The sequence below is a fragment of the Diadema setosum genome, chromosome 12 (genome assembly GCF_964275005.1).
Source record: "Diadema setosum chromosome 12, eeDiaSeto1, whole genome shotgun sequence".
Classification (NCBI taxonomy): domain Eukaryota; kingdom Metazoa; phylum Echinodermata; class Echinoidea; order Diadematoida; family Diadematidae; genus Diadema; species Diadema setosum.
The window spans coordinates 20,844,267-20,856,760 of NC_092696.1; the positions used below are offsets into that span (position 1 = coordinate 20,844,267).

At 41.5% G+C, this 12,494-nt stretch overlaps 1 protein-coding gene across 1 annotated transcript; it reads left to right on the forward strand.

Moving 5' to 3' along the window:
- The first annotated feature begins 780 nt into the window (after positions 1-780).
- Positions 781-10,753, forward strand: LOC140236222 (uncharacterized). The gene is made up of 4 exons (XM_072316188.1): positions 781-1,222; positions 8,483-8,560; positions 9,395-10,147; positions 10,403-10,753. The coding sequence occupies exons 1-4, from the start codon at positions 1,052-1,054 to the stop codon at positions 10,751-10,753; spliced, it is 1,353 nt and encodes a 450-aa protein (XP_072172289.1). The 5' UTR covers positions 781-1,051.
- Positions 10,754-12,494: the final 1,741 nt, after the last annotated feature.

The window sequence follows — 12,494 nt, forward strand, 5'->3', positions numbered from 1 at the left end:
AAAGCCGTGAAACATACAATGTGTGGGGGAGGGAAGTTGCTATAGTGTTAAAACATTTAGAATTAACTGTAACATTCTATCCATTTTTCTCTTATGTTGGAAATTGATATTTTCTGTCATTACGAAGCTTAGTGCTATGGTGTTTTGAACGTATATTGTGAGTTTAGCAGTTTGAATTATTATACGCACGTTGACTGCGCCCAAAATGCAGTCCATTCTCCCAAACCTGACGGCTTGGTGTTTTGCTGTTTCTGTCTGTCTGTCTGTCTGTCTGTTTGCTTGTTTGCTTGTTTGGGTTGCATGAGGTGGGACAAAGTGTAAGTCAATTGAAAAGTTTGCAGTCTGATAGTGACAGATCATAGATGCATTATTGATGTTTCACATTTTGCGTTTCAGTTGTGTAGGCCTGTATCAGAAAAAAAAATGTTCGCGACTTGTCTGAGAATATGAGTCGCCAACGATTGTCATTGAAAATGCATAGTACAATTGTAGTAACATTCTTTGTTATCTATGTGTTCACATTACAGTAGTTCGTGAACGTAGTTGGAGGTCAAATCTTACGCACCGGTAACCATCTATTATCCCGGAAGAGGAGTACGCGCGGAAGTCGTATAAGGGCTGTACATCTACCGCGAACAACAACAGTATCGGATGAACCAGGACGGGCGCGTTCTCATCAAGAGCGACATTGGTTGTTATGCAAAACAACTTTACTATATCACAGTCATCTGAACTAGTTTGCTTGGCATCAATGTACTCCTCGTGTAGATTGATATCAAATGATCTGCTTTTGCCATTCATAGCCACATGGAATTTCTTGCATCTCCATCAAGTGTAACAGTGATAAACCTATCAGGAGCTTGACGCGTAGTTCGTCGTCCCAGAGTTAAGTCGCAGTGACGACACCAGACCGGCATTGTCTGCCACCAAGCTCCAAGAGCCAAGCAGTAAATTGGTTGACAGCGACGTCATTGACGACGAAGCTGCAAGCGGAAACGTTATCCCTCCCCTCCTCCCTACTATTATAGCCCCGCCCCTCCCTACATTCGCCATGGATAAGCCACAGTCGCAGTTCAACATGCTTGCACGCAAAGTGCTGATAGCTGCCGAATCCGGGGAAGCCCAGAAGTTCAAGGGTCTCTTCACGGGTCGCCAGCCCGACGAAATACAGGAGGCTCTGACTGACCTCTCTCAGGAGCGCTTCAACGATGTACTGGGAAACGTGAGTGGAGAATTCAGAGCAATGTAGGCCTATAGATCGTTTTTGTTTGCTCATCTGTTTGCTTATTTGTTCTCTTTTTTTTTGTTTCATCTATTTATATCAAATAGTGAGTACAATAAATGGACACTACAATACTTCATAACATTTGATTTTACTGCTAGCTGTCGACGCAATTTGTAGTTAAACGTCACAGAAGACAGATTAGCCAAAAGGTACTGTACACTCATCTTTACTCAGCAATAGCAGGAGATCGCCACATTATATGCCCTCCGAAAAGACGTTATTGTTATAAGTCCTGAACATAAAATGTTCGATAATAACCAAAACGTTTCACCTATACCGTTCCCATCATGAGACGCCATTATATAACCAACGAATTAATTGACGACGGCTTACATTTTTTATCTCTCTCTTTGTTTTGTTATATTGCTGTTGTTATAGTCCTCCAGTGTGTTTTTTTTTCCTTAATAAGTGTGTACTTAAAATACAAGGGCGGGTGGGGGGGGGGGGTGAAAGGAGCCAAGTGGGAATGGACCTCAAGTGGATTAGGATTGTAAAAATGTGTTTGTTTGTTTTTCTGAGGACCATTCGTTTAAGCAAGGAAGTATACTTCGTTAAAGTATAGTTTGGGTGTCGCAACTGTAACAGTCGTTTCGAAATTTTAATCGCAGTTCTGTGTACTAAGCTAGCTTGACCTGCGTGAACGGCGACTTTCGACCATACACATTTTGGATCCGAAGGGCAAGCGGAAGTGACGCTTTTAGGCTTGGTTTGATAGGATGGAGTCGACTATTCATTGTCTGCCCACATCCTTGCAAAGTATAGCAGAGGTCACCAGCTCTATTCATCGACTGTTCCCAGAACAGAGGAAGAAACACATTGTCCAGATCCCGATACAATGAATATATAGGCTATTGCGATTATGTGTGACGAAACACATACAGAGAGTTACATAGAGTTCCCATTGTGGTTTACTTTGCTATTTCGCACGCCCTTGCGACGGATGAATAACACAAAGGATGGGATACCGTGTTGTTTTCGGGAAGGAAGAAGGTACATCCCCTTGTGTGTGCGTTCAGGGTTTCAGTCAACTGTTGGTGCGAGTGTGCATCAGTGCACCGTTATTCTGTGTGTAAAATTATGGGATGTTAGCATTCATATATAGGTTAATGCACTGTGTGCATGACCTGAATGTCCCCGTGTATATGCTATGCAGAACCCTGATGTTACTACCGTCCACAAACATTATATTATCTCCGTCTACTTATTCTCATCTTACCCCCTTTTTTCGTTTCCTCCTTTTCCTATCGTTTGGGGTGGGTTTTTTTTTGTGTGTGTGTGCCTTTGTCCCTTTTTCATTTTGATTTGACGTTCCCCTCTACTTCCGCTTCTTCGTTTTCCTCTTCTCAGCCATGTCCCTTGATCTATACCCCTCATTTTCTTTTTTTTCTCTCTCTCTTCTACCTTGCATTTACTTTCCTTACTTCCGCTTCTTCTTCGCTTTCTCTATAATAATTTCCCATCCCCCTTTCCTCAAACTTTGAAACTTTGAAACTTTTATTTTCACTCCTTTCAGCGGAATGTACAGAAATACGTAAATTTCTCCGCCTCCACTATATTTTCATTTTCGTTTTTCTTCTTCCTCGTTTCGATAGAGATCCCAAATCTTGGAAACACGCGAACCCCCCCCCCCCCCCCCCCACACACACACACACTACACACACACACGCAAGTACACTGCATTCTAAGGCAACACTTACACAAACACACACACACACACACACGCACATGGGCGTAAATCCCGGGGGGGGGGGATGGGGGGGATATATCCCCCCCCCCCTGAAATGGAGGAGGGGGGGATGGCCTGTACAATCATCCCCCCCCCCTGAATTTTGAAGAAAAAAAAATGGAGGAAGCAGAAATGTGATTGTATCAATTTTGGCATATTGCATGACGTTTGTACGCCGGCCTTCAGACAGGTAACAGAGCTGAACAGTATTCTATCTTGCAGGAAATCGAATGCATAATTTTCTCAAGCGCTCGCTCGCTTCGCTCGCTCGCGGACATGGACATACACTGTAAGGTATGGCTCAGACATTGACAACGTCAAATAGTGTAGGCCTACATGTAAACATTCTAAGACGAGAGTAACTTGGGACCATCTGCAAAATATGTACGAAAACAAACAAACAAACAATAACAAAACTATATTGCCATTATTGAACCCCCTCCATTTCCTGAATCATTCATGAGGAACGACAGTGACTGATAATTCAGTCAAGATACATCTATGGGTATACCCAGGGAAGATCAGGGGCGTCGAAAATATCTCGGGGGGGGGGGGGGGCAAAGGGCATTTGCCCCGCCCCTACGAAAGTGTTTAGGCAGGCAAATCATTTATCCCCCAAGCAATTTCCGAGATGAGGACAAATTTCGAACTTTCTTAATGGAATTATTGTCAGAATACCGCCAGAACTATGCACCAAATCGTTGAATTGCAATCATAAACATGCAAAAGCTCCGCTATACTGGATCCCTTTCGATAAGTACACTGTTGAGATTGACGTATATTTCCCTAATTTGTCAAAGAGTGTGCAGCATATCTTTCACTTAACGAAAGGTCCCTCATATGCAGAGGCGTCGATGGGGGGGGATGGTTCCCCCATAAAAGTGGGACAAACCAAATCGCAAAAATATAGCTAAAAACGGCAGTTTTGGGGTGTAAAATGTCAAAATTTTAAAGCTCGCTCGCTCCGCTCGCTCGCATTTAAGCGCTAAGCCATTCCCCTGATGTTGCTACCAGTGATTGACAGCAGTTGCGCCCGGTGCGCCCCCCCCCCCCCCCCCAATCTCCAAAGCAAAAAATATAGCTACAAATGGCAGTTTGGGGGACTGTAAGATGTCAAAATTTTTCAAGCTCGCTCGCTTCGCACACTCGCATTTAATCATTATGCCATTCTCATGATGTTGCTGCCAGTAATTGCCAGCAGTTTTCGCCCGGTGCTCCCCCCTTAATCTCCACAGCGAAAAACATAGCTACAAACGGCAGTTTAGGGAATGTAAGATGTCAAAATTTTGAAGCTCGCTTCACTCACTCGCATTTAATCATTATGCCATTCTCCTGATGTTGCTGCCAGTACGAACTGCCAGCAGTTGCGCCCTGTGCGCCCCCTTAATTTCCAAAGCGAAAAATACAGCCCAAAACGGCAGTTTTTTTTACTGTAAAATGCCAAAATTTTCAAGCTCGCTCGCTTCGCTCGCTCGCATTTTATTGTTATACCATTCTCTTGATGTTGCTGTCAGTAGTAATTGCCAGCAGTTTCACCCGGTGCCCCCCCCCCCTTAATTTCCAAAGCTAAAAATAAAGCTACAAACGGCAGTTTTGGGACTGTAATAAGTCAAAAATGTTGAAGCTCGCTCGCTCCGCTCACTCGCTCAATCATTATGCCATTCTCCTGATGTTGCTGCCAGTAATTGCCAGCAGTTTTCGCCCGGTGCTCCCCCCCCCCTTAATCTCCACAGCGAAAAACATAGCTACAAACGGCAGTTTTGGGACAGTAAGATGTCAAAATTTTGAAGCTCGCTTCACTCACTCGCATTTAATCATTATGCCATTCTCCTGATGTTGCTGCCAGTTATTGCCAGCAGTTTTCGCCCGGTGCTCCCCCCTTAATTTCCAAAGCGAAAAATATAGCTACAAACGGCAGTTTTTGGACTGTAATAAGTCAAAATTTTGAAGCTCGCTCGCTTCGCTCGCTCGCATTTAATCATTATGCCATTCTCCTGATGTTGCTGCCATTAATTGCCAGCAGTTTTCGCCCGGTGCTCTCCCTCAAAATTTCCAAAGCGACAAAATACAGCCACAAACGACAGTTTGGGGGACTGTAAAATGTCAAAATTTTCAAGCTCACTCGCTTCGCTCGCTCGCATTGAATCGTTATGCCATTCTCCTGATGTTGCTGCCAGTACGAACTGCCAGCAGTTGCGCCTTAATTTCCAAAGCGAAAAAATACAGCCCAAAACGGCAGTTTTTTACTGTAAAATGCCAAAATTTTCAAGCTCGCTCGCTTCGCTCGCTCGCATTTTATTGTTATGCCATTCTCTTGATGTTGCTGTCAGTAATTGCCAGCAGTTTCACCCGGTGCCCCCCCCCCTTAATTTCCAAAGCTAAAAATAAAGCTACAAACGGCAGTTTTGGGACTGTAATAAGTCAAAAATTTTGAAGCTCGCTCGCTCCGCTCACTCGCTCAATCATTATGCCATTCTCCTGATGTTGCTGCCAATAATTGCCAGCAGTTTTCGCCCGGTGTGCCTCCCCTTAATTTCCAAAGCGAAAAAATGCAGCTACAAACGACATTGTCTGGGATTGCAAAATGTCAAATTTTAAGGCTCGCTTACTCCGCTTGCTCGCATTTAATCGCTATGGCATTCTCCTGATGTTGCTGCCAGTGATTGACAGCAGTTGTGCCCGGTGCGTCCCCTTTAATTTCCAAAGCGAAAAATATAACTACAAATGGCAGTTTTGGGGACTGTAAGATGTCAAAATTTTCAAGCTCGCTCGCTTCGCACACTCGCATTAATGCCATTCTCATGATGTTGCTGCCAGTAATTGCCACCAGTTTTCGCCCGGTGCTCCCCCTTAATTTCCAAAGCTAAAAATAAAGCTACAAACGGCAGTTTTGGGACTGTAAAATGTCAAAATTTTCAAGCTCACTCGCTTCGCTCGCTCGCATTTAATCGTTATGCCATTCTCCTGATGTTGCTGCCAGTAAGAACTGCCAGCAGTTGCGCCCTTTGCGCCCCCCCCCCCTTAATTTCCAAAGCGAAAACATACAGCCCAAAACGGCAGTTTTTTTTTTACTGTAAAATGTCAAAATTTTCAAGCTCGCTCGCTTCGCTCGCTCGCATTTAATTGTTATGCCATTCTCTTGATGTTGCTGTCAGTAGTAATTGCCAGCAGTTTCACCTGGTGCCCCCCCTTAATTTCCAAAGCGGACAAAATACAGTCACAAACTGCAGATTTGGGACTGTAAAATGTCACAATTTTCAAGCTCGCTTGTAACAGTTTGGCAGAAGTATATCACTCTCCTCCCACTTTATATTTCATGCAAAAGAGTGAGACATCCGATCCCTGTAAAGTGTGTGTGTGTGTGTGTGGGGGGGGGGGGGGGGGTTACCAAGCTTCTCTCACCCCCCGTCCCCCTCAAGGCTGCGCCGGTTCGGTTATGGGCTTGTAATCGTGGTGATGGTGACTATCGCCGATCATCCCCCCCACTCCTCAGTATGGATTTACGCCGTTGGCACACACACACAGACACAGTATCAGTTGCTTTATACGTGAACTGTGTCACATACATTACATCAATGGTCTAAGAAGCAATAAGTTGAATGCACAGATGTTACGTTTCTTGACACTTACGCGGTATATAATATCCTAACATTAGGCCTACTTTTTTTTTCTTCTTCTTCTTCCTCTTCTTCTTTTACCTACTGGAATAATAACAATGGATAAAGTGTTAATGGATAGTTTCGACGAGACGAGAAATAAAAGTGCCCCAATCAATTATGTATAGTTGAATTATGGGTTGTCAATAAAAGCTCTTTAGTGTTTATGAGCACCCACGCGCGTGCGTGCGAAAAGACAATACCACGGTAGATGATAGGCCTGCTTCTCGCTTGGGCCCTGAAGCATGCAAGTCAATGCATATTATGCCATGATGGCTACACTATAAACGGAACGACGTCTGCGTGTAAGATGAAGAAGAAAGCCATTTGACGCCATAAAGGATCAAAATATAATAGAGACAATGCCCATTATCCGACAGAGTGCGATATATACCTTTAAACATGGTACAGTGCTCGTTGGAGTGCAGAGCAAACAATCTAAGCTTGTATAGCGGATTGATATCAATAGCAACACTCACTGGTATTCGGCCAAAGGTCTTTGCGAACTCTGGCAACACTTGATATTTATGCGGATGTTGAGACTCATCCGTTAGACACACGCTCTGGCAGCAAAGATTACATGATTAAAGTATCTAGTCGCACCTTCGTAAAGGTCTATAATAAAGTGAGACTATTCAAAGCACGCCGTTTGCATTTTGTATTACAGGATACACGTGTACAGCGGATTTGGGAGAGGAATGCTTGTTTTCAATCAAAAGGAAAAATACTTAGCAGCTTCACTGGAAAAAAAAATAAGAGAGACGACGTGAATACTTGCTTATATGGGCGGACAGAAACAGGGTATAGGAATGGTTGCATGTATGTGCTGGCACGCGAAGACGAAAAAAACTCGTGGCAACAAGAACACAAAATTTAGAGGTTATGTATTACAATGAATTCAGTTTAGATTTCAGTTCGATCTCAATCTTCATTTTTCATTTTGGAAATTCTTTTCTTTTCTAATCTTATACACATAAATGCAAACAACATAAAAAAAAAACCAACCAACCTACAAATGACGGGACATGCTAAACATAAAATTATAGTTTTCACTTATCTGGTCAAAATAGTGATAATGATACATTATTGCCTAGAAACATTGTGACTATTTAGTTTACTTCAAAACATTTTTGTCGTTTGGTGTAAACGGGTGTAACCTCATACTGAAGACGAAAATGATGGCATCAACATTGAGGGAACCATCAAAGTAATGGTGCGATCATAACGTGATAATTAAGGCAATGACAATAGATGAGCGTATCCTTGTTATAGCACAGACCTGATATAGTGGATGATCATGAAATTTTAAAAGGATGGTATAGTATTGGTTGAAGTGATCATAATTTCAGCTTTTAACTTTTTGCGAGATACTTAGAAACCACTTCATCAAAATTCTCGGAGGCATACAATTCTAAGAGGAATTCAAACTTTATTTGATGAGAATCGGTTTTGAAGTGTATGAGATATCCAAAAACAAAGTAAAACAAAGTGATCCTAACAAAAGGTGGGTCCCACCTTTTATTAGGATTGCTTTGTTTTGGATTTCTCTGCTATTTCAAAACAAATTTTCATCAAATAAACCTTGAATTTCTCTTAGAATTGTATGCATTTCAGCATTTCATGAAGTGGTTTCTAAGTACATATATATATAAAAAATCATCATAAAAAATGTTGGAAACTTGATGTCCCATCTCAACCGAAACTGTATCACCCCTTTAATGTCATTCTCATCACTCGCATCACCACTATCACTGGCGTCGCTCCATTTCCGTTCTGACACTTCTTTTCTTCTTCTTCTTCTTCTTCTTTGTATAGGTGTGGTTCACCCCATTGATAGCTGGAGCTTGGCATGGGCACCAGGAAGTCTTAGACAAACTGATAGATGACTACAAGGTATAAGATCTGCTCCGCTGTCATTATTGTTATTCTTAGAGGACAAGTCCACCTTTACATCGATATGCCAATTTAGTGAATGCAGCAATATTGTAGTAGAACACAGCAGTGGAAGTTTGGGAGAAATCAGACAATCCGTTCAAAAGTTATGAATCTTTGAAGTTTCTGCTCAGTCACTGCTGGATGAGAAGACTACTACACCTTGTGATGTCGCATGTGTACAATATTAAACGGTATGAAAATATAAAGAAAATTCAACATATTTCCACTTTTCTCGCTTAATGAAAGAATGCTTGACTCGCCTCTTTCAGAAGGCAAGGGGAAGTACATTGTGGAGGTATTATAATATTATATTTGTGAAAGTGGACTTGTATGTATAGGCCTACAACTTCTTTTAAGTGTCAATGATGCATGGCATACAAGTTACAGCACTGTGTATGCGCCAAACAGGCAATGTGATTATAATCGCATGAGGTACATGTATACCGAAGTTATTTTCGGATTCATCGTAATTATCAGAATCATAATGTTGTTAACATGGTATGATTATCGTTATGCTATATCTATAACCTATGCTTTTATTTTGCGATCACTTTAATTTCTATTTGCATTATTGTCTGATTTTCTGAATGGCTACATTTTGACCACTCCACCCAAAGTGTTTAGTCTAGTTTATTTAGATGTTTAGTCACTTCTCGATTGATATTGATCATTTTAATCCTTTGTTTATTGAGCCTACATTACTGGGGACTCGTTCATCCGTTCAGTATAGGACTTTTATCTTCACGTGAGAGTAACCTTCGTTTTCTCTGCTTTTTCCTCTTTCCGATGAAGGTTGACGTTAATCAAATTGGATACATCACTCATGATGGCCAGAAGATGAAGGTCACCGCACTCTGTGCCGCCGTCCGTCAGAGGAACTACGATATTGTGCAACATCTCCTCGCTAAAGGCGCCGACATCAACCTCTGCTGCCCTCTGGCTATAGCCTGCCATTGCAGCGATGTGCGAGGGATTCGTCTGCTCATCAAGAACAAGGCGGACGTTAATGCGCGTAACGATGAAGGTATCACGTGCCTCATGACGGCATGTGAGCGATACTATCTCTACGTGGTGCGCATCCTCGTCAACAACGGAGCCGATACGCGCCTGGAAGACATGGACGGTAATACCGCCCTCCATCGGCTGGCGCTGAAGAAACGCATGTTCGTGCTCAAGAACGGACCCCTTCCCCAGATCATCGAAAAGCTGGTCATGTCCGGCGCGCAAATGTCGACAAACCAGGCGGGGCAGACGCCACTGGACGCGGCGTGCGCGTCAGGGAATGTGGAAGTCGCGCGTACGATTATGTGTCTACCGGAAGTGCGACCTGAGGAACAACTGACGGCGCAGGTCAAGTTGAACCAAAAGCTTGAAAGTGACATGAAGAACGGTGTCGAAACACAGCACAGAACATCGTGGATAGAGAAGTTCAAGAATCCCAACGAGTTGAGAAAGATGAAATGGACGAAATCGAAAAAGAGTGCCGCGGAGAAGACTGAAGCAAGTAATGCCGATGACAACACAGAACTACAGAGCGAGGTGACGGTAAATGAATCGTGATTAGAAACCAAATCAGACGACAGGACCTAATCTTTTTTCTTTTTTTCGCGCCTGAGTGCGGGACGCGGGTCGCCCTTTAATGCATAGAGGCAGCCAAGAGATTGTTAACGGCAGATTAACTTAGTTGTTACCATTAGCAACAGGACTATATGTAATGTATTCTTCGAGTAAAAAATAAAAATTATTTTGTTCTTTCTTGATCTTCCTTTTTTTTTTTCATCATTTTTTTCTTTTTGTCAGGTCATGTCCGGCGCGCAAATGTCGACAAACCAGGAGGGACAGACACCAATGGACGCGGCGTGCGCGTCGGGGAATGTGGAAGTCGCGGGCACGATTATGTGTCTACCGGAAGTGCGATCTGAGGAACAACTGACGGCGCAGGTCAAGTTAAACCAAAAGCCTGAAAGTGACATGAAGGACGGTGTCGAAACACAGCACAGAACATCGTGGATAGAGAAGTTCAAGAATCCCAGCGAGTTAACAAATATGAAATTGACGAAGTCAAAAAAGAGTGCCGCGGAGAAAACTGAAGTAAGTAATGCCGATGACAACACAGATCCACAGAGCGATGTGATGGTAAATGAATCGTGATTAGAAACCAAATCAGACGACAGGACCTAATCTTTTTTTTTTCTTTTTTTTTCGCGCCTGAGTGCAGGACGAGGGTCGCCCTTTAATGCATAGACGCAGCTAAGAGATTGTTATTTGCAGATTAACTTAGTTGTTACCATTAGCAACCGGACTAAATGTAATGTATTCTCCGAGTAAAAAGTAAGCATTATTTCGTTCTTTCTTGATCTTCTTTCTTTTTCATCATTTCTTTTTATCATGCTTTCATTTTTTTCTTTTTGTCAGATACCAGCGATAGAATAATATTATTACAATGGTAATCAGGTGTGTTTGTATTACTTTTCTGTGTACTTCTAGACGAGGATATAAACCCAGAGTATGAATAGTCTAAAAACTCAAATCGTATTCTCTCATTACAGAGGTACTTTATTATACACAGCCACTACAGCCAGCACACTTACAACTCAATAAATTCCATGCAGATTTTTGGCGAACTGGTCTGGCAATGTCTATATAGAGGGCGTTGTAGCTGTTTGATTGTCATTATTTGAAACTTAATTCACTTCAGAACATTTGCGATGTACATTGCATACATAACTCTAGTGTACGAATTTCCTTTATATTGTGCCTGACAGTTCAACATTGATAATACAAGTGTATCAGATTCTTGGTTATAACTTTACTTCTCATTACAGTTCAACTTTGATAATACAAGTGTATCAGATTCTTGGTTATAACTTTACTTCTCATTACAGTTCAACTTTGATAATACAAGTGTATCAGATTCTCGGTTATAACTTTACTTCTCATTACAGTTCAACATTGATAATACAAGTGTATCAGATTCTCGGTTATAACTTTACTTCTCATTACAGTTCAGCATTGATAATACAAGTGTATCAGATTCTCGGTTATAACTTTACTTCTCATCATTCTGCACTTTTTATCTTACAGTGGCCTTTCAAATTAAAACCAAAACATATCAATGAAATTAGAATATCAATTAAGCGTCTAATCAAATCATGATATGGAAACTATAAAATGACATGAAACAGAGAATTATGTGCCTTTTACCACTGAGATGTATACATGACATTACTGTAAAGTACTAAAGCACAATAATTTCTTCCATTACATGATATATTTTTGGCATCCGATCTCAACCGTTTAATCTCTGCTTGTTATTTTGTACATTGTATTTTCGTGTAACACTTGTGTATATTTGTGCGTGTGCGTGTGTGCATGCATGTGAATGTGTGTGTGTTAATCTTCTTAAGGTGTCGTGGGCTAGTCAATACAATCGTAATGATTGGCATTCCAAAGTGTAATATCAGCATTGTGTCTGTTTCTATGACAAACTGTCAAATCTGTGTGTGTAATATCATGCATGACTAAATTGTCATTAATCTTACGTGTTATCACACATGGTGTATTTACAGACTATGATCACAATAACGAGTAAAGAAGTCTGTTGATCTGAGACAATACTGGACATTCTAACTCTGAGTCTTTGTAATTAATGAAGTAATTGCCAAGAGAGTCGGGGTGGCCAGAAAAACTGTTGTCTTAAGAAATTCACGGGAAAGCCTTGATTTTCTGGTACATGTATTGCATTGCGCTTATTCATTTCTTACAAATTCAGTCTGTGTACACCTTATAATGTTGCTTTGTCTGTGCATTATAAATATATATATATATATATATATATATATATATATATATATATATATATATATATATATGAAGAGTTTGTTTGCAAAAA